Raw genomic sequence first — 27,458 nt, forward strand, 5'->3', positions numbered from 1 at the left:
GAATTGTGCCCTATGGTGACAGGCTCTGGTGTGTGCTGATATTGCATACAGACACAGATAGACTGACCCCATTTTCATCTGTGAAATACTGGAGGATGTGTGCCTGTTTAATAGTCTTTTTGTTGCTTACAATACTCCTGCTATATTTTTGCTCTCTCCTCCACCTCTTCAAGCTCCTTTGTTGCTTTTATTTCTCTGCTACTTCCCTTGGCCACTCTGAACTACCTCTTGGCTGCTTTGCATCATCTTTTCTCTTTCTTCCTTATTTGCTTTTCTGTCTCTCTTACTATCACCTATGTCACCCCAAACTCCCTTATTCCTTTTCCACTCTCTTTCTTACCTTTATGGCTTCTCTGTATCTTCTTTACATCATTTGCATAAAATAGTTATAGAGTCAGAGGTAACTGACTTAGGGCGCAATTCTATGGCAATAGTAGTCAGTCTCTGAACTTCAAGGCTGACGACTATCCAATGCAGGGCAGCTGGAGCACAGAGGTGATCCTTGCCTCTGTGCTCTGGGCGCCCTGCATTTTTGGATAGACAAGCGATTTCACTTGTCTAGCTGGGGCGCTTTGGAGCGGGAGGGGGGGAGGCCGCGCAGCACATAGGAAGCTGCATAACATGGCTTCCATGGTCTCCTCCCCTCCCCGCCCCCGGGACAACCCCCTTTTCCCTGTCTCTGCACTCCATTTCCAAGAGCGGAAACAGCCGGTGCAGAGAGAACTGTGCTGGCTATGAGGGGGTGGGAGAGGGGAGCGTGGTTTCTGGGCTCTGAGGTCAGGGCCTTGGTTCCAACCTTGGAGCCCAGAAACTGAAAAATCTTATGTCCCCCAGATGCTGATTAGGGGACACAGGATTACTCCATCTAGTGGAATAGTTATTCCCTCTTTAACCACCCTATCAGTCTCAACAAAATGCTTAGAGGGTGGATTTTCCCCAACCTATCCTTTCATTTAATGCTTATGGATGAAGTTGGAATGCCAACTAATACTCTTTGATGATTATGAGTATGGAACCAGGATGTGGAAGTAGCTTGAGATTATTGCAGAATACAAGTGTAATCCTTTGTTGCCTGAGAACACAGGAATGTAGGAAGCTGCCTTATACTGAGTCAGATCCTTGGGCCACCTAGGTATTGTCAGCACTGACTGGCAGCAGCTCTCCAAGGTTTCAGGCAGGATTCCTACCTAGCCCTACCTGGAGATGCCAGGAATAGAACCTGGGACCTTCTGCATGCAAAGCAGGGGCTCTCCTTCACTGGGCTATGGCTCCTTCCTCTTGTTCATGTTAAGCAGGTTTTAAAATTAATTATTTTATGAACTTGTTATATTGATATAATTGTATCTTTTATATTGTAAGATGCCTTGCAGAGGATTGCAGTCTTCAAAGGCAGCTAAGAAATGCATTAAACAATAGTTAAAAATAATACCAATCTTGTGTATATGGCAATAGACAATCCAATTGTTTAAAATCCTGTCTTGAATTATCTACTCTCTTTTACATTAACATCCTGCCATATGTAAAAATCACAATACATTCCCTGATACTGGCACATGGCTTACATTATTTATTTGCAGTTATCAGATATCAGTTTGTCCATTAGGATGGTGTATATGTGGCACTAACTTGAGCACACTCCGGGAGAGAGCGGAGGACAGGAAGGCCTGGCATGCTATGGTCCACGGGGTCATGAAGAGTCGGACACGACTTAACGGCTGAACAACAACAACATATTTGGCACTGCAGTATACATCATCCACTTTCCCCAAACCTTATTACCATGTACAACTGAAACACAATTCTGTGTATGTTTATTTTAAAGTAAGGACCACTATGTTGAGTGGGGTTTACTCCTTGCAGTCTAAGTAACACTTAAATGAGTGAAATATCACTGGCGTACATACAGTAATGCCATTGTTTCTGCCTGAGAAGTCTTTGCCATGGACACTCCTGGGTGGTCTTGACAAGTCATTTATTTGTAAACCCCAGTATTCACCATGTGTAAAATTGGATCAATGTCTTCTAGATTACCTCCAGTAGCAGAAATGCTTGTTATATATAGCTACTGTATATATACTGTATATATACTGTAATATACAGGTATATACATACATTATTTACTTTTTTAACTTACCCTGTAGTTACATAATGTAATGTGTGATTTAGCTCGTCTGCTTCTGTCATCTGAAGTTATTTGGAAATGTATTAGCTTCTGCTTGTGGCACATTTATAGACTGGATTATGTTGGCACCACCTCCTGACCTAGAGTTATCTGCAAGGCCCCACTCCCTGGACTGTCTCTGCCCCAGTGCAGAAGTGCCCTATTTTTAACTGTGAAATGCTGGAGGGCATGGTACAGGTAGGGATAAAAAACACACCTGTGCACCACTCACCCCTGACACACTCATTTTCCACTGACAGAGACCCTGAGGTACGTATATAGGCAACGTGTCTCTGTACACCAAGTGCATAGGCCATTGTAATATACAAAGTCACCCTCCCCCCACAGTCGTATTGATGGGGATTTCACTAGTATATTAGTCCTGCACGTGCATAGAGCAATCCTATACATGTTTACTCAAACATAAGCCCCATTGCACTCAGTTAGACTTACGATCAGGTAAGTGTGTATAGGATTGCAGCCTTAATAGCAGAGTTGTTAGACAAGGTACCAAAAGAAAGCTAGATAAGGTACTAAGAAAGAAAATCAGACAGCCAAAGAGGTCCTAATTTGATGGACACAAGCAATTCTCCCATATAAATAAAATTAATTAAATATCATAAATATTAATAACTCCTTGTCGGAAGGTTTGAGATTTGTAAATACTGGGATAAATCTGAGGTTCTAGTCCCAAGATTTGCTAACAAGCTTTTCTACTGAACTTTGCCCTTTCACATATGCTACACCACAATCCTACTGAATGGTTTCCCAGAAACAATTCCTTGCGTTAAAAACACACAGATCAATCTCTTGTAAGGCTAATATTTTTACAAGCATTTCTTAAGATTATATACTGTGTTTTCAAATTAATTTCTTGCAGGACTTTGTTCTATAGTTTTGCATTGTATTTAAATTAGTTTTGAAAAGGCTTACTTAAAATAAAGACCTTTGTACTTACTTTCGCACTCTGGATCACCACATTTTTTCTGGCCTGACAACATCTTTGTACTCTTGATGTTTGTTAGCAATGAAAGAATTAAAAGCAAAATTCTGATGTCTAAAATCTCCAACATCCTAAAAATGAAAGGAGTTAATCCTGAAATACTTTTTTAACAACCCCAAAAACAGATTTAATTGTGTTTTGTCAAGAGACGTAGCTGACATTATTCATTCCCTTATTTAGTTAGTATCCAATTTTATAAATCTTTCCAATTCCATTTTCCTTCTCTCTTCAAACTCTGCTCACAGAAATGCCCTTTCAACAATCTGCCGAGTCAAATGTCCCGATTAAGTGGCTTAATGATTAACTGTGTTTGATAACACAGACCAGTGTTCTGAAATAAAAAACCTGATTTCAGTCAAACTGTAGAATTCAGATATTCCAATAAACTCATTTGTATAAACAAGTTATTGGTATGCTTTATGAAACATTGTACAGAAAAGGATACAACGTTGATTAACAGGAAATACTAAAGAAAATATGTTATTTCCAATTATTAATTTTATTTTTGTTTTGGCTGTTCAAATAATTTTTCAAAAATGTTTAGCAAGTAATTTGGTATGCGATGCTGTGTTTATTTGCATACAATAACACTTAAGTTTGGTTGGAAGCAGGGCTGAGGAATGTTGGATGGGGGAAATCTCTTTTCCTCATAATTGATGGTGGCTGAGGAATCAGCTATTTACTCTTTTGTCTTGTACATTGGCAGCTGAACTGCAAATGAAGCAGAGGATGCCTACACAGCTGTCTTAATACTTACGTACTCTGACAGAAAGATCTGACTGTCTGACCACTTTTTTGTGAGGAAGTAAGTTGGACAATCACATCACCAAAAAAAGAGGACACGCAGTGCCACAAAATAAAGTACAAAAGAGGGCACAGGATGCACAAAAATTGCATATCCTAGTTTATATGTATAGATGCGCATTTAGAAATAATTATTATAATTTAAATAGAAATACAATAAATCTCACTATAGCTGGGAAGACACAGTGGGGAAGATCAGGCAACCTAAGTGCCTGCTGATAGGCCACTTCAAGGCCCCTCCCTGCTCTTCCTTCTTATGGTTCATTATCTTTAAACCTGATTTGGACTGGACAGTCCTTCAAATAGAGGACTGTCCTCTGTAAAGTAGCACACTTGGCCACCCTAGAAGACCATATTCTCTTGGAGTGGATGGTATTGTCTAGGCTTCCCCAATCTTTCCTGCTATAGTAGGAGTGATGAGACAACAGCAAATTCCAGCAAGGCCCCAGAAAGCCCCACCCTGTAATGCTAGCAATGTCCACCCGTATTACAGCCTCTTCCAGGACGCAAAGCCATTTCTTGGAGGCCTGCCAAGGCTGTTTTTGAACTGTGAGTAGCCCTTGGCAAGAAGTCCATCCACACAGGGGGCAGTGTCATATCGTTACCCTAAATTAGTGCCTGGGTTTGTTTTTTTTCTCCTCCTTCCCAGTCCATTTTGTCTTGTCTTTTAGATTATAAGCCTGAGACAGGGGCTGCATTATTATTGTTATCGTCATCATCATTATTATTATATCAGTAGTAGTAGTCATTGGGCTGGTTCACAGATCAGTTTTGTCTCCACAAAATATATGCTCTGAAGATTAATGAATGAACAGTTGGAGGTCCCAGTTTCAGTTCACCTTATAAATTATCTGCTTTAAATAGGTTGCATGAGGCTTCTGTGGTGCTGGATATGTAAAAATGCCTTACACAGATTTCTCGCATTTGTATTGCACCCTTCGTTCAAGGAGCTCACAATGGTGTAGATGGAGTCATGTCATTTTATCATCACAATCCAGTGAGGTAAATTAGGTGAAAACTAGTGGTATTGCCAAGGTCACCCAATGAACTGAGTAGTGATTTGAACCCAGCTCTATCCAGTGCAGGTCCAACACACTATCCAATTTATATTTCCCGTTATATTTTACAGCCTGGTCCTATGCATGGATTGGAAGTTAACCTGTCTCTAATGGGCCTAAGTCTCAAGTCTGTGGCATGCATAAGCTTACAGCTTTAACGTGGTACGTGGCTCAGCTCACATGCCTTTGGTTTCCCCAGACAGCTCTGCTTCATCTTCTCTTTCCTGTTACCTGTCGAGTCTTCTCTCCTCAACTGTCTTTTTCCAACTCCTCTTTATCCAAGATTCTTTTCCACTCCCATTCAAATCTGCCCTCTCATTGGTCAACTCCAAAGTTCCAAATTTCAGATAACTGTCTCAAAATAGGCGATTACAACAGTTGATAGAGAAAAAAGTAAAATGTTACTTGCTCCAGGCATTACATTGCTGTTTCAGGTACAGTTTAGAATCCACTATAACTCTGAAATAGCTCTGAAAAGCACTGCTTTGTACTCGGTTGTTCTTGAGGCACATGCTGTGTCATCTAACTTGGGGAGCATCTTTGTGATATAGAAGAACCTGCAACTTCCACCTCAATGGGCCCTTGATGAAACATGTTAGGTTATTTAGCTGAAATCCTTTATACACTTACCTGAGAGTAAGTTCCGTTGAATTCAACTTCTAAATAGACATGTATAGGATTGCATTGTTAGGGAGAAATCCCTAGGAGGTTGGCTCAGGATACTGAGGACTGCTCTTTTCACCCCTGGAGAGGGAGATCTATACCCGGAAACCTCGTCAGTTTTATTCAGGAACGGGTGTAATTAATTCAGAAAAAACCCAAACCAGAATGGAAACAGAAGACCACCCCCTACCTCCTGCCCTGGCCACAGCAAGCTGGCAGGGCTTTGGATGCAGCCACTGTGGATCTCTCCCCTCCCCCACCAGGTATGTAGGATTGCTCTATACTATATTAGTAAATTATTATTTTTTAATCTCTCCTCCCTTTTTGGGGCCATTTTTGGTGCTGCCCTTCCTCAATTTTTTACATAAAAAACAAAAGAAAGACTAAATTAGTCTGCCACCTTACACACAAGAGTGTTTGTTTCATTTTCTTTGCAATATTTCTCATTGGTCCTAGTTAAACTTCATTTTCTTCCTGTTATTTATCTTGATTGTTTAACTTTAGCCTCCCTAGTATTTGTAATGGTGCCGTCTGATAAACAGAACATAGAGATATTCTTAGGGACATCCTCAAAGCTGAAAAACTCCTTCTGTTGGAGACAAATCAAAGTCCAAGTATCTTCCAAAAGGAGTGGAATTCTTTTCATTTGGCTTGACTTCAGTGGATGTTCATGCAATTTATGAGGGACAGATATGACTATAATTCTGTTTTAGAATGCTTTTAGCAAAAAAATATTGTTACAGACTCTCTGCCTTGGGCAGGACAGGCTAATAATCTGTTCCTCCACATTTCAGAGCATAATCCCTTCCTGATTCCCTTCCTTTACATTTCAGAGCATAATTGTCTTCCTTTCTGTGCCTGCCATCATCGTGTATTTTCCCTTTTTTTAGGTTATCTCAACACTGAAACAAAACAGGGTATTAAGATAACCAAGGTCCTTTGTGCATAATAAATGTACATTTATTTCCCATTTCTCCACATGTCTTCCTTCAAGGCTATGTTTTAGTTGTGTGACATATATACAACCAAAAGAGCATCTGGATTCTGGGCATTAAACAGAGTTCTAGCTCCAGAAAAGAGTAGAGCACCCACCATCCAGGCAATGGCCACTCCAGACCCACCAAAAGAAAGACGCTTCAAGAGAACACCTCTCTTCTCTGTTTGACTCGTGGGACATTCAACACTAGATTTTTCTGGGACTTTATTGTGAGAAATTTTTGTAAGGTGCTTCGAGCCTCTTGGGGCAATGAAGTGGAATAGACATTTTTAAAGCAGAATATGTTTTTCCCAGCCTCCTAGTGCTTGTTATTTCTTTTATTACTTATTTTTAAATTTTATAAACCACCCTTCATCCACAAGGTATCCCAGAGCAGTGTACATAACATTATAAAAAGACAAGTGCAACATTACAGTACACTTAGAAAATACTAAGTATAAAAACTATTCAACTAGCAAGGAAAAAAATCAACTAAAAGAACATTTAAAACTTAAAATGCTTGGGCATCATATCAAAAATTATTTTGATATGGTGCCAGAAAGAAAGCAAGTGTCAGGGTGGACACTGAGCCCATGGAGTCCCAGAGTAGTTCTGATTCTGAGGAAGAGCAGTCGCTCCTGGGAGAGGAGCGCGCTCCTCTTTCCCAGGGCCAACAGCTGACGGAGATTCCTCCCACCAGCATTCCTAGCTTAGAAAGCAGTCCAGGGAGTGACCGAGCACAGATAGCAGACTTGGTGGATGCGCAACGCCGACGCAGAGAGCGGCGCCAGATGGAGGGCGCGGAAAGGAGGCGTAGTGCCCGGTTGGTGCGCAAACAACGGCTGTGCCCAGAGGATCCAAGGGAAAAGGGGAGGGACTCTCCCTAGTCCTTAAGTTCAGGGGTCTGCCAGTAATTCCCTTTCGAACGGGGACCAACTGTTCCAACTTAGGGCATAAGTACTGTGCTGCTCAGATCTAGTTGCAAACGGTATAGTTGTTAAGTTATAAAAGAATAAAGCTTTGAAAGGAATCCCTTTGTCTGTCTGGACTTGGCTACTGGATTAGACTGAGAGAGGCCTCCAAGGAGCCCCTTACAGCAAGGTGAGATCACCCCTTCTTTGAATTCTGTTAGTTGCCTTTCCTTTATAATTGTCACTCCCTTATCCAGAAAGCATCCTCATTCCATTAACTTTTCCTCTCCCGTGCCTCCAGCTTCTTGGCCTCACTGAAACTTGGCTCCCTCCCTCAGACATTGTCTTAGCTGCCGTCTCCTTTTCTCACACCATTTGCCTTGAACATTACTATTACTTATGAAGCACCTAAACATTTCTCTGCCCTTAGACTTCCAATCTAAAAGGGAGCCACAGTAAGAAAACATTTTCAGGGGGATAGCTGTGATAATCTTGCAGCAAAAACAGTGTGTTGTGGCCCCTTAAAGACTAATAAATTTACTATGATGGCATAAGCTTCATGTACACTGCCCACTTCATCAGATGGCAGATTTCCATACTGCTTCGGAGTGTGTATGGAATTGTATAGAGGGAATTGAAATGCAGAAGCTAGAGATGGTGAAGAATGGTATTGGCCATCTTTCCAACTTCTGGTTCCAGTCCTTGCACCCCCATCCCTCTGCTTTCCTACATTTAAAAATGTTTTGTGCAAAGATGGGCATGATAAAGGACAAAGAAGGCAGGGACCTAACAGAAGCAGATGAGATTAAGAAGAGGTGGAAAGAATACACAGAAGAACTATACAGGAAAGATCTTAATGTCCCTGATAGCCATGATAGTGCGGTCACTGGACTTGAGCCGGACATCCTCGAGGGTGAAGTCAAGTGGGCCTTAGGAAGCATTACTAACAACAAAGCTAGCGGAGATGACAGTCTCCCAGCTGAGCTGTTTAAAATCCTAAAAGATGATGCTGTTAAAGTGCTGCACTCAATATGCCAACAAATTTGGAACACTCAACAGTGGCCACAAGACTGGAAAAGGTCAGTTTACATTCCAGTTCCAAAGAAGGGCAATGCCAAAGAGTGTTCAAACTACCGTACAATTGTGCTCATTTCACATGCCAGCAAGGTCATGCTCAAAATCCTACAAGCTAGGCTTCAGCAGTATGTGAACCGAGAAGAACTTCTGGAAGTACAAGCTGGGTTTCGAAGAGGCAGAGGAACTAGAGATCAAATCGTCAACATTCGCTGGATCATGGAGAAAGCAAGAGAATTCCAGAAAAACGTCTATTTCTGCTTCATTGAATACACTAAAGCCTTTGATTGTGTGGATCACAACAAACTGTGGCAAATTCTTAAAACAGATGGGAGCACCAGACCAGCTTACCTGTCTCCTGAGAAACCTGTATGAGGGACAAGAAGCAACAGTAAGAACCGGGCATGGAACAACCGATTGGTTCAAAATTGGGAAAGCAGTATGACAAGGCTGTATATTGTCGCCCTGCTTATTTAATTTATATGCAGAGTTCATCATGAGAAATGCCAGGTTGGATGAATCACAGGTTGGAATTAAGATTGCCGGGAGAATTATCAACAACCTCAGATACGCAGACAATACCACCCTAATGGCAGAAAGCGAAGAGGATCTAAAGAGCCTCTTGTTGAGGGTGAAAGTGGAGAGTGCAAAAGCTGGTTTGAAACTCAACATTAAAAAAACGAAGATCATGGCATCTGGCCCCATCACTTCCTGGCATATAGAAGGGGAAGAAATGGAAGCAGTGACAGATTTTATTTTCTTGGGCTCCAAGATCACCGCAGACGGTGACTGTAGCCATGAAATTAAAAGACGCTTGCTCCCTGGGAGAAAGCTATGGCAAACCTAGACAGCATAGGAAGAAGCAGAGACATCACCTTGCCGACAAAGGTCCGTATAATCAAAGCTATGGTTTTCTCAGTAGTAATGTATGGCTGTGCGAGCTGGACTATAAGGAAGGCTGAGCGCCGAAGAATCAATGGTTTCAAACTGTGGTGCTGGAGAAGATGTACAAGTCCCCTGGACTGCAAGGAGGTCAAATCAGTCAATCCTAAAGGAAATCAGCCCTGAGTGCTCATTGGAAGGACAGATACTGAAGCTGAAGCTCAAATATTTTGGCCACCTAATGCGAAGAGAAAAGTCACTGGAAAAGACCCTGTTGCTGGGAAAGATTGAAGGCAAAAGAAGGGGATGGCAAAGGATGAGATGGCTAGATAGCATCACCAATGCAATGAATATGAACTTGAGCACACTCCGGGAGACAGCGCAGGACAGGAAGGCTTGGCGTGCTATGGTCCATGGGGTCATGAAGAGTCGGACACGACTGAACAACAATCACTTCTTTGGCTCCCTCTCAAGTGGCATATCTTTTCCGACAACACCCCCACTTTGCTCCTTGGTGAGATCAACATGTTGATAATCCTTCTGACCCAGCCTCCCAAACCTCCAGCTTTACACACTCCCATAGACTGCCTAGGACAAGGATGGGCAGAAGATAGACCTCTAGATGTTTTGGATTTAAAAATCCCAGAAGTCTCTATAAGCATAACTAATAGTCAGGAATGCTGGATGGTGAACTTCAAAACATCTACTTCCTGTTCTCTCACCGGTGTTACTGAGTTCAGCGGACACTGTGTGGCGCTCACCTCTCAACATTCTGCTTCTTGCTCCTTCTGTGACCTGCAGTTCCAATATTCTCAAAAGCATCATCTCTTCCTCTTGTCACTTCCATCTACTCCTTAGACTGGGGGTTGCCAAATTATGCCCCTCCCCCAGATGTTATGACATACAACTCCCATCATCCCTCCTGTCTAGGGCTGATGGGGAGTTTTAGGCCAAAACACCTAGAGGGACATGAATTGCCCATTCCTGTTTTACTCCTTTCATCCTCCCCATTCATCCTAGTTCTTAGCTATTGACATTTATCTCTCCACACAAACCTTCACATCCCAACCTCTGCCTCACTTCCTCCATTTGGCCTCTCCATTCATGTTCTCATCTCTGGAGAACAGCTGACTAACCTAATCCAGTATATCTTCTTCCCATCTACTGTCTACCTCACCAAACTAGTAAATCACCAATACACATAAGCTCTAGGAACTTCCTTCAGTATACAGATTACTACTTCCCTGTGGCTGGGACCACTGGAAGCTTTAATGTGCCAAACTTACATGGATGCTGGAAGTGCTTACGTGGTCTGCATCAGTCTTAGTTTGATATTCAGTCACTATTGAACAGCGTGTGAGTCACTCATGGGAAAACGAAGGCTACGGTGACAAATTGGTCTGGGAGGAACAATGGGATAGGGACTACTTTCAAGGAAAGGCAGAACAGATGTAGAACAAACTAGCATAGTGATTAAGTGCATGTTGTGAAGACCCTTATTAAAAGTATCAACTCAGTCATTACTAGGTGGACTACTCTTGGATCAATCCTCCTGTCCACTGAAGTTGTCATCTAAGGCCTTTGTCCAAGCGCCCCTGCCACCTAAGGTGCGACTGCCCTGAGTCAACCAGTGAAAGCCTTTTTAGTGGTGGCTCTTCCTCACCTTTGGAATGGCCTACCCAGGGAGTCCAACCTGGCACCTATGTTCACACCTCTTAGGCACTAGGAAATAACATTTTGCCAAGCTTTTAAGATCTCTTAGCTTTCTGAATATATTCACCGTTTAACTGGAATTGGATTATTGCTGCTTCTATTTTGTATGTTAAATGTTAACCAAAATCTTTCAGACACAGTGATAAGACAAAATGGTTGCTGAAGTACAGGACAAAATTCAGGTAAACAAATAAAATTGCTTAAATAGGAGATTTCAATATCCAATGGAAATAGTTTTCACCCACATGCAGATTTGATAGGGGAAGGGCTGTAGGTTCAGCAGTACAGCATATGCTTTAGATGCAGAACGGCAAAGGATCAGTCTCCAGAATCTCCAAGTAGGGCTAGGAAAGACCCATCTGAAAGAAGCCCTAGAGAGCTGCTGCTAGCCAATGTAGAAAACAATGAACTAGATGGACCAATGGCAGCTTGCTATGGTTGATCAGTTTTACTCCATTAAAAGATTTCCAGCTAGAGTGGAGGCCTACCTATAAATGCTTTCAAAAGGCATTCTTCAAAAAACACCTCACTAGAAACCAGTTAAAATATCTCACCTTTAAACCACTTTCTATCCTGCAACCCCTTTCCCAGCGTCATTCAGGATTACAGATCATATGTTAATATACTGACTAGTTGTAATCTACCTCATACTTACAGTGTGGGCTATTACATACAAAGTAAGATTTTCTGCTGTCCTTTTAATGCGCGTTTATGATTGGGAGTGAGAATTCTAATCTGTGTCAGCATTTCGTATGGACAGGTGACTAACAGGTATAAAGCACTTTTTATTATCAGTAAATGCAGAATACAGCCAATAGTATATAAAGCTACCTTTATTTGGACTTTACAGAACAGGCCAATGAATACACTGTAATTTTATAGAAAGTTTAAAAACAGTAAGTCACCTCTTTACAGCAGCTATATTGCCATCTATTTGCTTTAGCTGTTACAGAAATTCCAAGTTTGAGTCCAGTTTCTCCATTCAACAGGTATTCTTAAAACACAACATACATGTAAGTCTCCAATTAATTTATTGGCCTTTGAAGGGTTAGTCTGTGGCCAACAATAATTTAGTTTTGAAGGTTACCTGTAGCCTTCCTCCACTATACAGCAAAGCACAGAAGTTTAAAAAAATGTTCCAAGCATTACCCTAGCACTAGGGGAAAACCAAGGCTTTGGGAATACCTACAGGAATTTCTAAACAGATTTTAGATGTCTAAACTAGAATTGGCCTGATGTACCTATTTTGCTCTGATATATATATGGACAGTTAGCTCATCAAGGAACATTAGTAAAAGCTAAAATCACTGTATAGTGAAAGCACAGAAAAGAAAACCTGAATTATGCACAGGTGTGTGCCCCTTCATAAGGATTGGGAATTTACTTTATTTGCAATGTGAGGGGATTACTGACTAGAATAATAGTGTTCTGCATGAAGTATGCCAATAAAGCGAGAAAGATTTCTATGCAAGATGAAGTGGCAACAGGCTCTCTCAAACCTCTGTAAAATGCACATTTATTTCTACCAAAAAGACTTATGATACAGAATTGAAATCTCACAAATGTAATGGTGAATCTATTAAAATATACAGAAACTCCTAAGTAGATCATATTTAAAAAGATGGAGGGGTTGTCAATTCTTTTATTTGTACACATCTGCATCTTCACATAATTTGATAACCTTTTACAAAATCATGTAAAAAGCACAAGAATTGCCTGGTAAACAGTCTGCATTTCTCCAAAAGATTTTATACAGCATGCAATTAAGGCAGCCTTTTCTTCCTCACATGGAATCCTTTCACTCAAGTAATCTTCTGCTGCAAAGATTAGGCTAGGGAGCCTGGTCTCTTCTGTCAACGCCTTTTGTCTTTCCTGTCTGATTTACGGTCTCTTTCACTCCGCGAAGTTCTTTTGCCTGACCGACTACTTTCTGATATAGACCTCTTTCTGTCCGACCTTGAACTTTTATCCTTCGATCCTTTTGCATCTCTGCTGCTACCTTTTGAAGACTTGTGACTCCTGTCTACTCCTGAATTATCCCTTCGCTTCCGATCCAAACTCCTTCTACGCTTTCTATCCCTATTGTGCCCACCACGCCCTCTGCTTCGACTTCTACTCTCACTAGTACTAGAACTACTACTACTCTCTCGACTGCTAGTTCCACTAGTGCTGCTACTGCTGCTGGAACTACTCCGACTACTACTGGTGCCACTGCTAGAACTGCTGCCACTACTACTACTTGTAGAGCTAGTACTACTAGTGCTACTACTAGTACTCCGACTTCGACTCTTGCTGGTTTTGTTCCTTGCTCTACCCCTGCTTCTGCTCCTAATTTTGTTCTTGGTTTCTACAGTTACTGCCTGGACTTGGTCTGCCTGAATCTCAGGCAGCTTTTCAGGCACTACAGATTCTTCTTTGTCTACCTGAGGCTCTTGATCCTGAGCGGATTCCAACAGTGGTGGAGGCTGTGGCCGAAGCACAGCCTCTGACTGAGGCTGGGCCTCAGCCTCTGATACTGGAGTGGATTCAAGCTCCTTCTCTTCTGCCTCCTCTGGTTCAGCTTCAACTTCTGGCTTGCTGGCTTCCTCTTTCTCCAGGGCAGCAATAGGCCCCTCCTGTTCTGGTTGAGCATTACACTCCACTTCTGGTTCCATTTCTTTACTATTCTCATTTTCTAGTGGCTCTTCATGATCTGCCTCATTAGTTTCCATCACATCCTGCTCTCCATCTATTGGCAGAATACTTTCACTTTCTTTTACTAACACAACTTCCTCCTCCTGATTTTCCTGCTGCCTGTCATTCTCTTTAACCGCAGCTCCCTCTTCTACCTTAACCTCCATTTCCTCTTTCTGTTCATCCTCCTCCTGCTCTATCTCCCCATCACTGTGACTAGCACCTACCTCCTTTTCTTCCCCTACATCTTCTATTTCTACATCATTGCTCTGATTACCTGTCTCCATCTCTTCCACCTGCTGAACCGCCTTACCCTCTTCCTGCTCCTTGTTCTGGTCTTCCTTCTTTTCTTCTTTCTGCACCTCCTGGTGTTCTTTTTCCTTCACAGACTGTCGTCTGGGCCTGGCTTCCATTTTGTTAATTTGCTCAGCAAATTCAATGCGCCTACTTTCAAACAGTGCTGAAGAAAGAGAGAACACAGTAAGCTTGGCATAGATAATTAACAGAGTTCTGATTCACTTAAAGACCATCTGAGCCACTTCACACAAGGAAAGTTTCAGAAAAATGATAATCCATGCAAAAAGTTTATGAACCTGCAATTCAGTATCATGTGACAAGCACATATATGTCTGTCATGTGGACTTGTTGCAAAAACCCATTACCCACACTACAAATGTACAAGTTACAAGCTATACGTTAGTTACCCAGCAGTAAGAATTAAAAGCTAAAATATGCTCTTTACATTGAAAACTTGTTTACCTCTACATAAAGCAACTTAGGACGCAATCCTATGGCTGTTGGACAGGGGCTAGACGGCCATATGATTGTTCTGTTTCCTGGAACTGATTTTGGAGCCCACACTCTGAGGTCTGTTCCCAGAAAACTGCCTCCTGCCCCTTCGTAGGTGGTGTGGATCATCCCTGGGCTCCATGCTCGGATGAGCAGCGCAGAGCGGGGCAAAAGGGGGCATGGAGGGCGTAAGTGCCAGTATGACGCTTCCTATGCGTCGTCCAGCATCCCCCCACCCCCACTCCAAAGTCCTGCAACTAGACAGCCGAAATCAGTTATCTAGCTGCAAATGCAGGGCAACTAGAGATTGGAGAAGAATACATCTACTCTACCAGCCACAACATACCGTTTAATTTTTTTTGAGAATCATCAAACATCTTCTGTGTAGCAGGACACATTCTGCCAGGTATGTAAAACAGGTGAGGCTTTGTCTTTGTTCTTATGTATTTAATTATTTTGGCATTGTGTTCATTCCATTCTTCTTGCTGGTAAACAAAAAGAAAATTTGTTTCTTCACTATCATCCAAAACACAAACAGATGGCAGCTGCTGAATGCACACTCACCAACTGAGCAAGTTCAACTTTTTGTTCTAATAGCCGCAGCTCTGTTTGTTTAGCACGTCTTTCCTCAAAGAGTTCTCGCCTCTCATTTTCGACTTGCTTTCTCTCTTCCTCTGCCTGGACTTCAAGTTTCTGTTCAATTTCTTGCCGTCTTTTTTGCTGAGGTGGAGAAACAGTTTCAGATTTGTTTAAGGTTAATTCAGTAATACCATTATTACTAATATGAGTTTAAAAGCCATTTATGTAAATGGCTTTTACACTCTGTATATTGTCTTTTAATGTTTTAACTTCTGTAAACCGCCCCGAGAGTGGTTTACAGAATAACAGTATGATTATCACAACATGCAAACGTAACAAATTCAATTTTTAAAGTCAAATAAAACTATTAATTCCAAATATTTTATGGCATAAGCACATACTACAGGCAAAAGCAACAGTTTCCTAACAATATCTGGTCAGTAATTACAATTTCCCTGGTGCCTCTGCCTCCTATGGCACGCAGGAAGCTGAGAGGGAAAAGGGATTCCTGAAGACTGGGTGGAGATTCTTTCTGTGAGAAGGAGCTCCGTCCGCTAGCAGATGACATAGATAGATACAATCCATGTACTGCATAACTTGTTCTGATCCCTGTGATCCTGAATTCAAGTCAGCACTGAAGTCCTGATACAATAAGTTTTACCTAAGGTGGAATCCTAATTCTTACTAGAAAGTCCAGAGGTCCTCACATTCTGGCTGGCTGGAGATAGTAACCAACTATTGCTTTTAGTGGCTCGTGAGGCTTCGCTTTCTCACTTCCTACTCCACAGAAGTACAGGTGCTCCTCGCGTGTCGAGCAAGGCAATTTCAAGTGGAGGAGTAATGGGTAATATTGGCAAGTATGTTAGAAGTTTTTTCTGCTGATTGCCAGAATTAAGTTTACGGTGACTACTTGGGACTGTAGCTGTAGATCAATTACATTTTATTAAACTTAACAGGACTAATTTCTAAGAAATCATGTTTAGGAGCTCTCCCTGCTTGCCTTTACACACACACACACACACACACACGACCTTTTGAAAGTCTTAACACTTTCAAAAGTGAGGCAACATACATGGCTAGAAAGCCATTAGGCCAGTAGAAGTAAAATTCTTCTCAAAAGACAGTATAGAAATGTCAATTGTATGAAACCGTTACATTTTCCCTCTCAAACAATTTACTAGGTATTAAGTTAATACCCTCTCAGTAGCAACCGTTGATTCTTGTTTGAACTTCTGAAGAGTACCCATCAACAGACCAAATATACGCCGATTCCTGACAGAAAAAGGGAAAAGAATGATTATACTGCAAATTTTCATAAGTTTTATTAGAAACAAAATAAAACTTTTCAAAATCTTCCAGGGCTTCTGGCAGTTAATACTAGAGAACACTATTTTTATAAAATCAACATAGCCACTAGATGGTGTAAGTTTCCACAGTAACACGGGAAGGTAACTGGAGATGGTGAGCAGACAGCATTCTCAACAAAAACCTATCATTTACTACACAATGTTAACATTCTATAAAGTTGTTGGTTCATGATGCTGAAATATCTTAGGCTGGATCCAGCAAAAGCCTCCTACACATGGATGGGTGCCTTCCATCGGTACGAGACTTTTGATCCAGCAGAGCTTTTCTGCTGGCTAACAAGGGAGGAAGCAATCTTTACTCATTCCCCCCTCCCCCTGCAGTCTCCTATCCATCCTGAAAAGCTACCCTGGAAGGTTGGGGGCCCCTCTGGATTAATGGGGGAAGTGATGCTAGGGGCTTCAAAAGGAGCAGGGAATCAGCAAATGGGGGATGTTTTTTCTTGGTGATTTAAATCCATCCCACCTGACATTTATTGATAAATAACTCTGGTTATACTTCTAGCAATGCAGCCTGGACATTTTCCTAAAGCTGAAGATGATACATGCAAGAGATCTATTTCACTAAAAACAATACATCTGTTGGGATTCTTTGTGGAAAGTCACAAGAATGTAATTTGGTGAGACACATTTTATTCTTTTTATTGTACATCCTTGAGTGCTCATTTGAGTGGAGTAGCAATTCAAAAATATTCTGAATAAATAATAAACTCAGCCAGAATCCCTAATCAATCTCTGATATCCCCAAAATGTTCAGGAATGACAGCAAGCCATAGAGGTTAAACCAATTTACATTTTCAGTACAAAGATGCCTACAGCCACCTTTTACTGAAGTCTTCGTTGATGGCTAGCTGTAGAAATCTGAGAACCTTGGCTCAGACAACATACTTGTAAATAGGCAGCAGGGGTGTACTATGCTGGGAAAGAAATTGGTCCCAACATTAATACATTCAAATGTCTGCCTCTCACTACAACAATTTCATTGGAAATCATGACTGCACTGGATTACCTTTGCCAGAGTTAAATTCCAACACATACATGTCCTTTGAGAGGAACTAGGTGAATCCTACAACTTTTCTGCAACTGCAGAAAACAGTCAAAACTCAGTATTTAGGCACATTGAGTTAGACAGCATTTCTGCATAAAAATAAGCCAGAGAAAAGACATAGAATCATAGAATAATGATTTATTGGAAGGGGCCTACAAGACCATCAGGTCCAACCCCCTGCTCAATGCAGGAATCCAAGTCAGAGCATCCCTGACAGATGCCTCATCTTGAATGCCTCCAGTGTGGGAGAGCCCACACTTCCCTAGGTAATCGGTTCCATTGTCGTATTGCTCTAACAGTCAGGACGTTTTTCCTGATGTTCAGCTGGAATCTGGCTTCCTGTAACTTGAGCCCATTATTCCGTGTCCTGCACTCTGGGATGATCGAGAAGAGATCCTGGCCTTCCTTTCTGTGACAACCTATCAAGTACTTGAAGAGCGCTATCATATCTCCCCTCAGTCTTCTCTTCCCAAGGCTAAACATGCCCAGTTCTTTCAGTCTCTCTTCATAGGGCTTTGTTTCCAGTCCCCTGATCATCTTTATTGCCCTCCTCTAAACCCTCTCCAGTTTGTCTGCATCCTTCTTAAAGTGTGGTGCCCAGAACTGGACACAGTACTCCAGATGAGGCCTAACCAGTGCTGAGTAGAGGGGGACTAGTACTTCCTGGGATTTGGAAGCTATGCTTCTAGTAATGCAGCCCAAAACAGCATTGGCCTTTTTTGCAGCCACATCACATTGTTGGCTCATATTCAGCTTGTGATCGACAACAATTCCAAGATCCTTCTCGCTTGTAGTGTTGTTGAGCCACGTATCCCCCATCTTGTAACTGTGCATTTGGTTTCTTTTTCCTAGGTGCAGAACTTGGCATTTATCCCTATTCAATTTCGTTCTGTTGTTTTCTGCCCAGTGTGCCAGTCTATCAAGATCACTTTGAATTTTCTGTCTTCCAAAGTATTAGCTATCCCGCCCAATTTTGTGTCATCTGCAAATTTGATTGGCATTCCCTGCACCTCCTCCTCCAAGTCATTATAATAAAAATGTTGAAGAGCACTGGGCCCAGGACTGAGCCCTGTGGTACCTCACTTGTTACCTCTCCCCAGTTTGAGAAGATCCCATTGGTAAGCACTCTTTGAGTCCGATTCTGTAGCCAGCTGTGGATCCACCTGATTGTTGTTTCATCTAGCCCACTTTGAGCTAGTTTGCTCATCAGGGTATCATGGGGCACTTTGTTGAAAGCTTTGCTGAAGTCGAGGTATATTGTCAGAGCACCCTAGCTGCCTCTTTAAGTCCCCTCCAATAGCCAACTCACGACACAGACTAAAGGGATTCTTTCCAAGGCTTTATTCCTTTACAATTTAATGACTCTTTCAGATGCTAATCACCAGCGACTAAGCAAGGAAACGCACTGGGGTATTTAGCAGAGTAGCCTAAGCTCCAGGTAAGGCAGTTGGTCCCCGTTTGAAGGGGAAGAGCGGGAAAACTCTGAACTTATGGGCTATGGAGAGGTCCTCCCTCTTACCTGGGGATCCTCGGGACGCAACCGCTGTTTTAGCGCCAAGCGGGCAGAGCACCGCCTCTCAGTGCCCTCCATCAGGCGCCACTCCCTCCGAGCATCCAGCAAGATCCCATCCCCTGCTCTCTCACTGCTAGGGGCACTCTCTGTCTCAGGAATGCAGGCAGGAGGAATCTCTCCCTGCTGCTGTGCCTGTGAGAGATGAGCGAGCTCCTCTCCCACGGGTAGTTGGTCCTCCTCAGAATCAGAACTAGTCTGGGGCTCTATGGGCTCAATATCCACCCTGACATCTATGTCCACAGCATTCCCACAGTCTACAAGGAAGGTTACTTGATCAAAAAATGAGATCAGATTTGTCTGGCAGGATTTGTTCTTGACAAATCCATCTTGGCTTCAAGTCATCACCGCATTGTTTTCAAGGTGCTTACAGATGGATTGCTTTATCATCTGCTCCAGAATTTTCCCAGGGATTGATATCAGACTGACTGGTCTGCAGTTCCCAGGTTCCTCCTTTTTACCCTTTCTGAAGACAGGGACATTAGCCCTCCTCCAGTCATCTGGCACTCCCCCCAACCTCCATGATTTCTCAAAAGATCACAGACAGTGGTTCTGAGAATTCTTCTGCCAGTTCCTTTATTACTCTAGGATGCAGTTCATCTGGCCCTGGAGATGTGAAATCATTCAAAGTAATTAGGTGTTCCTTGACTATATGCCTATCGATCTCAAGCTGCAATCCTGCCCCTTGAGCCTATACTTCGCCTTTGCCAGGGGGATCATATTCCCTCTTTCGGGAGAAGACTGAGCCAAAGTAGGAATTGAGCACTTCTGCCTTTTCTTTGTCATCTGTTATCATTTTGCCATCCTTATTTAATAGTTGAACCACCATTTCTTTCCTGTCTTTTACTATGTATGTTGCTTTTAGTGTCTCTCGCTAACCTCAGCTCGTTCTCAGCTTTAGCCTTCCTGATGCCATCCCTGCGATTCCGTGCTACCTGCCTGTAGTCTTCCTTTGTTGCTTGGCCTTCCTTCTACTTCCTATATGTGTATTTTTTTGTTTTCAGGTCATCTCTAAGCTTTTTGTGAAGCCACACTGGCTTCTTCTGTTGTCTTCCACCCTTTTTTCTTGTTGGAATTGTTTGTAATTTTGCCTTGAGAGTTTCCTTTTTCAAAAATTCCCACCCATCTTGGACTCCTTTTCTCATTAGAGTCTCTTGCCATGGGACCTTACTTATCATTGTTCTGAGTTTATTAAAATCAGCTTTCCTAAAATCCAGGGTACGAGTTTGGCTACACTCAGCTTTTGCTTCCCTTAGAACCAAGAACTCAAGTACAACATGGTCGCTTTCCCCCAGAGTTCCTGTAACTGCTACTTTACTTACTAAGTCATCTCTGTTGGTTAGGATCAGGTCAAGGATAGCCGATCCTCTAGTTTTTTCCTCTACTTTCTGTAGGAGGAAGTTATCCACCACACAAATCAGGAATTTCCTAGAAGGGCCATGTTTTGCAGAATTTGTCTCCCAACAAATATCAGGGAAATTGAAGTCCCCCATTACTACTACATCATGCTTCCTTGAAACACTGGCAATTTGCTTTTCAAAAGTTTAATCCTCGTCTTCTCCTTGATTGGGTGGCTGGTAGTAGACTCTGACCACCAGGTTCCTTTTATTCTTTGCACCAATTTTTTTAACCCACATACTCTCGATGGGGCTACCAAGCTCATCTTCTGTATTTCTGTGCAGATATGTATTTTTCACATATAGTGCAACCCCACCTCTCTTTCTGTTCCTCCTGTTCTTTTTGAACAAGTTATATCCTTCAATTGCTGTATTCCAGTCATGAGAGTCATCCCACCAAGTCTCAGTTATACCTATCAAGTCATAATTTGCCTCCTGTAATTAAGAGTTCAAGTTCATTCTGTTTGTTTCCCATACTCTGGGCATTAGTATATAGACATCGAAGACCATGTGCTTCATGGTCTGGCTTTCTTCCTACATGTGTCTGAAGACTATTATTGGGCGCTATTAGAGCTGTTCTCTCTGTTGCGGTGCATGAGCCTTCGTCCATTGTTACCCCCAACATTACATCTCCCTTCCCCGCAGAATTCACTTTAAAGCCCTCCTGATAAAGTTCTTCATGCTGTGGCCAAACACATTCTTCCCAGCCCTTGCCAACAGTTTATCTTCCAGGAAGTATAGCCCGTGGTCCCAGAATCCAAATCTCTCTCGGCAGCACCACCTTCATAGCCAGTCATTCAGCCAGAGTATTTTCCTTTCCCTTTCTATCCCTCTTCTAACTACTGGAAGGATGGATGAGAAAACTATCTGGGCCTCAAAGTTCTTGAGTTTCCTTCCCAAAGCTTCAAAGTCTGATGTGATTTCTTCATAGCTCTGCTTGGCGGTATCATTTGTTCCCACATGGATGAGAAGGGATACCTGTCAGTGGGCTTTATGAGTGCAGGCAACCCTTCGTCACGTCTCTAATCCATCCTCCCGGGAGACAGCATATCTGGCGAGTCCACAGGTCTTCATGACATACTGGGGTTTCAATCCCACACAGCAAGGAGTCTCCTGCTACTACAACTCTTCTCTTGTTGTTGTAGGCTTTGGTTTCATCGCCTCTGCTTGGCGTACCTTCAGCCTCTTGCTCACTCTCATGCAGGTTCCCCTGTAATTCTTCCTCTGCAGGCTGTCCTCCAACCTCATCTTCAAGTACCTGGAAATGGTTCCCTAGTTCCACTGCCTCCACTGGTGCCAAGTGTCTTCTAGTTCTTCTGTTCCTGTATCCTCTCCTTCATTTTTCCTCACCTCAGCAGTTTCCTCTTCTGCCTCAGCTTGCTGTTGCTCTTCTACCTCTTATATTTTGCTTTGCTGCTGTAGTTCCACCGTTCTGTCCAAGAACTCTTCGTGTTCTCTTATTCCGGTCCAGTCCTCTTTCTTCCAGTAGTGTGATCTGTGATCAACTTGTTGCGTGGGTAGGCCACGTTGTTCTCAAGCAAGAAAACAAACATGGCACACACCTTGCAGGTCACCACCACTGGAGTCTTGTCCTTCCATAGTCTCTTTTCCCTTTTTGTGTCTAGCTTTCTGGTTGTTCAAGAGTAGTGCCTGGTCCTCTACTCATTGCAGGTTAAAAACAGAGTCCCACTGGTATGGAAGTGTGTGTAACAAGACAAATAATTTGTTTTAAAAAAATGAGAAAAAAATGTTAATAAACTAAAAATAAAAAACAAATTAACAAAAACATCTGGCTTGTGAGATCAAATATATCAGCATAGTACAATAGGTCATGTTGCTGTTGTTAGTCTCACATACTGGGGGCCCAGAACTGCAAAGTCACAGAGATCCAGCCCCAGGCTCTGGGAACCATCACTGTGTATATTATGAAGATAATCCACCAAGACCATCTGAGGGACTGCATGCTCTTTTTCACACCATCTACCTGTTTAAGCTCTGAATTTTGCTTATCGCTCTCAGCTATAAATACCTATGGTTTTACAAAACATGAAGGTCCCATGAATATGATTTTCCATCTCATGTAAAGACACCAGTAAATACCAGCTTTGGCTTCGTAAAATAAGGCTACAATCCTTTGCACACTTACTAAAAGTCCCACTGAACTCAGTGGAGATTTCTGAAAAAACATTTGTAGGATTGGATGGCAAATTGCTTTGTTCAGTGTTCTTGCATATATATGTACAAAGTAACTCATACTCTGAAATGAGATAGGATTATATCACCTTCTGGTTACAATCCTAGGTTGGATTAAATCATTTTTTAGAAATGTATATGCTGCTTTTCTTTATAAAAATAAACAGATTTGTTTGAGCAACCCATTTTGTTTGAACAGCTTGAGCGATTAGATACTGGTATCATAGACCCACATTCCTGGCTTATACTGGAAATTCCTCCTTCATTAGCCCAAATCTGATAGAAGCATAAAGGAGCAAAATAATTCACAGCATTCAATTCTCTCTCACCGCCCGCAACACTTAAAGATGCTTGGATTAGTTTACGAGGTTATCCAAGTTATTAGACTACTTTCCCACAAACTACAAATCTAAAATTGATGCAAAAATAGCTCAAGACAACTCAAGATATTAGGTTTCATTGCTAGACATCAAGGTCAGGACATGTAAGTTTTTTTACAGTAATGTTATTCTGTTTAGTTGATTATGTAAATTTGTTGTATTTTGTGTTATTTGTACCATATGCTGCCTAGAATGGCTGGGTAACTGGCCAGATGGGTGGCTAATAAATACATAAATAAACAAACGTGGTTCACACATTAATGCTAATCCATGGATTGTTGAATTCAGAGTTGTTGTAATGTGTGAACACAGCCATGCTAACAAACCATGGTTTCCTAACCACAGACAACCCAGAAAGAGAGCTCATGATTTACTGTTGGGTTATTTGGCCAAGCTACAGAGGCAGCAGGCAAAAGTGTTAACCCAGCTGCTCTACGTGCCGGTACCACAGTCATCCAAAGGCATCTGGGATACAGGAAGGGAGCAGGTGAAGGATGAAGGAAATCAACTATCCAGGGACTGAGAAAACAAATCACAGTTTGTTCGACCATCTGCCAGACAAACGTTAGACAGGACAAACCATGGGTTAGCATTATGTGTGAGCCAGGTCATAGACTTCCTTGCAAGAGAAGCCAAACAAACAAGAATATGATAGGGCAATGGAACTCCCACAGGCCAAATCTGAACAGGAGCATATTTATATTTTTAGAAATTCTGTATGCCGCTTTGTATATTGCCTGCCCACCCCAAAGAAGTGGGATATAAATCCCTAAAATGGCTTTTAAATATATACAAACAATAGTCTGAGATCAGAGTGTCAGTATCTTTATCAAAGTTTTATTTTGTCTTGCATATGAACAGGCAATGTGAACTGTGCAAGGCAACATGAAGACAATATTCCAGTAGCTGTGGCCCAGATTTGACACATGCAGGGTTTAGCTATCTTTCAAACACCAATCTCAAATGAGTTGCCTGGTGGAGCACACACAAATCTTAAAAAAAAAAAACAGGCAAAGACAGTGTGAACTAATTGCCAATGTTTGATACATGAACAAGCACAGCATTCAGAAATAGCCAGCATTCCACATCCCCCTTTCAAAAAGAACGAGACAAGAACAGGCTGTCTCTCTTTAAAAAATGGGTGGGGAGAGATTCTGACTTTTCCTGTATCCTATGCTTCTTCATGTATCAAACAGTGTCCTTAGAATTTGAAAACATTCCTGTCACGTGAAAGAATGTACGATACCTTTGTTTCCCCTTTTCATCCATATTTTGATCCTGAATAAGGTCTCGACGTGTTCGCTCTTTGGAGGTAGCAACAACAGAAGACTGCAATGCTGGCTGCAAGGATAGGGAAAAGCTAGATTAATTAAAACTTCTTCATGTTCCCCCCCCCCGAACGCCAAACAAACTTTTAGGTATGCTTTACTTTTTTAACATCATCCTCCTCTGCGTCGCTTTCATGGCGCGATTCTCTCCTTGTCCGACGTTCCCCAGCCAACCTAAATTTAAGACAAAGTGTCAAAAGTAGGGATGTCAGAGAAATCCTCCATGGACCCCAATGAGGCCGGATTCAAAAGAATCCGGCCTCTGGAGTCCGTGGTGGAAAGGATCCCTTACCTCCGCCTCCCTGCAGAATCCTCCCCACCGTCGGCTTCGGAGCATCAGCGATACGGCCACCATTGCTGTGCCGTATCGCTGGCTGAGGCTGACTCCGGATGCAAATGGCGTCCACTACGCCATTTGCGGCCCTAAAGCTCTTAGATTAAGCTAAATGCAGCCAAACTACGGGCTATACAGTCGCAAACTACGCCATTTGCGTCTGTAGTTTTTCAGTTACCCCATTCTTAAGCCTATTTCACTCTCTACTCACCTATTGGTCGCCCCTTCCAAATCCCTCTGTTTAGCTGGGGGTCCTCCTCCGCTATCCGAGAATCCACGCCTGAAACCAAACAGATCAGATGAGCATGCCCCAAACAACTTTAAAGCCAAGAACCCATAATACTTTACAGAGCTGAATGTCTTGCTTTGCATGTAACAAACTTTAGAACAGCCATACAATTGTTTCAGCTGAGGTGAGAAACAGCTGCCTATGTAAGAGGGATAGAATTGCGCGTGTAGCCTCCAGAATGCAATAGCATTTAAAGTAATGAAGTACTACCAGGACACACACCTCACATCAAGATTTCAAACATGTAGCCCTTATGAGACAGACAGACATCAGGAACCAAATGTTCAGCCACTATAGACTTGCACTCTGGTGGCTATGCACTTTGCTCTATTCCCAGTGCCAGTTTTCGGCTGGGAGAGGCACTCAGAATTATGTCATGGCAGCAAAGGGACAGCTGAAAGCAGTAGCCACTAAATTCTTATGTATTACTTATACTGGGATCCTATAAGTACTGTATATAAAATTATCAATAGTAGCTGAAAAACTTAGAAGACTGCTTGTTAAGTCATATGATGCCACTAGCTCAAAAGTTTATCCCTAGCTTTAAAAAGGTAAAGGTGTCCCCAGCCAGGCGTGTCTGAATCTAGGGGGTGGTGCTCATCTCTATTTCTAAGCCAAAGAGTCAGCGCTGCCCGAAAACGCTTCCGTGATCATGCGGCCGGCATGGCTGAACACCGAGGTGCACGGAACGCTGTTACCTTTCCCGCTGAAGCGGTATTTATTTATCTACTTGCAATTTCTTGCTTTTGAACTGCTAGGTTGGCAGGAGCTGGGACTCACTCTGTCATGCGGCACTTGGGTCTTGAACTGCTATCCTGCCAACCCTCCGGTCTGCAGTTCAGCGTCTTAACCACTAAGCCACCGCGGTCCTATTCCTGGCTTTACCAGCCTTCAACAGATACTTTAATAAGTGAATAAATGCAGCAATTTAAACTTCCCAGTATTAAAAATTAAGATCACAGCCTGATCATCTCCAAAACTAGAGCTATGAACCATCCCATGTGAACCAAGAAAGGCATACCCAGTTGACATACCATGCTCTATTTGGCTGCAACACTGCAGAAGACCTGTAGCTCTTAGAGCAGCCTTGAAATTGCTAGTAGCTTACCTATCCTTGGGCAGTAACAATGGTCCAAAGATGAGCCCAAATGGCACATTTCACACGTCCTATGCTAGACTCTCCGCAGAGAGCCATTTACACAGGTTCCACAGCAGTCTGCCAATCCAACATTAAGGCAACTACACACTTTCTCTCTCCTGATTTGAAATGGGTTATTCTATGGTTAGAATAAACAGAAGTACCGTGGCACCCAACTTTAGGGCAGCAATGGCAGAGAGAACCAGAAGCAGTGCAACCAATGGGTTAAGCATCCCAGTTATTTGCATGGCTGCCCAAGAGTATGATGCTTGAGGCTGTGAGCAGATCTTCTCCCTCTATACCCCCAGCACAGCTATAGCAGTTGAGCACAGACTCTAAAAATATTAAATTAGAAATTAACACAATACTTAAGCTTCTGGAAGTTCTAGCCCTTAAATGCATATCGACTTCTCCATGAGCCATGGCTGAATAGTCGAAACGGAAGCCAGCATTTCACAAAGCATAGGAGCTGCCTGCAGCAGCAGCAGCAGCAAACATAATTGGCGTCATTTTCCCGTCCATAGGTTCTTACCTCAGCAATATACTTCCTCGCCCCCTACCTCCACCAGGGCCTGTGATGGTCAGTAATCTACCTTGAGCGGGCCTGGAGAGAAAAACACACACACACGCACAAATAAAGTATAACAGCCGGGGGGGGGGGAGGCAGAGAAACCCCCGCACCAACCCTTCAATCCAAGGAACGGCGCTAGAGACCTCGTGTTTAGAGCGCAGCCGCCACCTCCCAACTCTCGCGGGCACCACCAACGGATTCACTAGCAGGCCTCCCTCGGTGCAGGCTCTCCCCATTCCTTCCAGGCAACCCTCTCCCCGCCTCAGACGCCTCCTTTCTGCTTCCCGCTCACCGCCGGCATAATCGGTGGGAACAACCTTAACCGCCTCCCCCCCCCCATTTATCTTCGGAACCAGCCCCCCTTCCTCTCCTGCGGCCTCACCGCACATCATTGGGGTCCCGGCCAGTGAGCTTGCGGATATTCTCATCGACGTGCTTGAGGCTTTCCTTAGCCTTCTCGAGCTGCTCCTGTAGCGCCCGCACAGCCACCGCCATCCCAGCCACCACAAGCGCGGCCTAGCCAGCCAGGTCTCGGCAGAAAGCACGGCGGGGGCAAAGGC

The 27,458-nt window shown here is 42.9% G+C and overlaps 2 protein-coding genes across 2 annotated transcripts in view; both read right to left on the reverse strand.

Annotated features, from left to right (window-relative positions):
• The window catches only part of MIA2 (MIA SH3 domain ER export factor 2), an 83,212-nt gene extending 68,966 nt beyond the window's left edge, over positions 1–14,246 (reverse strand). Inside the window, exons 1-2 of the mRNA XM_084842929.1 lie at positions 14,232–14,246; positions 3,120–3,235 (exon numbers count right to left, since the gene is read on the reverse strand). Of these exons, the coding sequence (XP_084699055.1) occupies positions 3,120–3,234 (115 nt within the window). The 5' untranslated portion in view covers position 3,235; positions 14,232–14,246. The remainder of the gene's footprint in view (positions 1–3,119; positions 3,236–14,231) is intronic.
• On the reverse strand, positions 12,061–27,458 carry PNN (pinin, desmosome associated protein). Its single transcript, XM_084842944.1, has 9 exons — positions 27,281–27,458; positions 26,860–26,931; positions 25,112–25,180; positions 24,668–24,740; positions 24,485–24,579; positions 16,483–16,558; positions 15,272–15,427; positions 15,054–15,192; positions 12,061–14,378 (listed from the first exon to the last, which is right to left on the reverse strand). Exons 1-9 carry the CDS (start codon positions 27,391–27,393, stop codon positions 13,099–13,101), a joined length of 2,073 nt encoding a protein of 690 aa, XP_084699070.1. The 5' UTR covers positions 27,394–27,458; the 3' UTR covers positions 12,061–13,098.

Source organism: Heloderma suspectum, chromosome 1 (genome assembly GCF_057233095.1).
Source record: "Heloderma suspectum isolate Gila_16-S chromosome 1, 16-S_ref, whole genome shotgun sequence".
Taxonomy (NCBI): domain Eukaryota; kingdom Metazoa; phylum Chordata; class Lepidosauria; order Squamata; family Helodermatidae; genus Heloderma; species Heloderma suspectum.

Excerpts from the sequence above, each read along its gene's own strand:
- PNN (XM_084842944.1), bottom strand. The coding sequence starts at position 27,393 with ATGGCGGTGGCTGTGCGGGCGCTACAGGAGCAGCTCGAGAAGGCTAAG. Across the intron at positions 16,559-24,484 it reads GATGAAAAGGGGAAACAAAG|GAATCGGCGTATATTTGGTC; the intron begins GTATCGTACATT and ends TTTTTCTGTCAG. Across the intron at positions 15,428-16,482 it reads CAACGGTTGCTACTGAGAGG|CAAAAAAGACGGCAAGAAAT; the intron begins GTATTAACTTAA and ends TCTCCACCTCAG.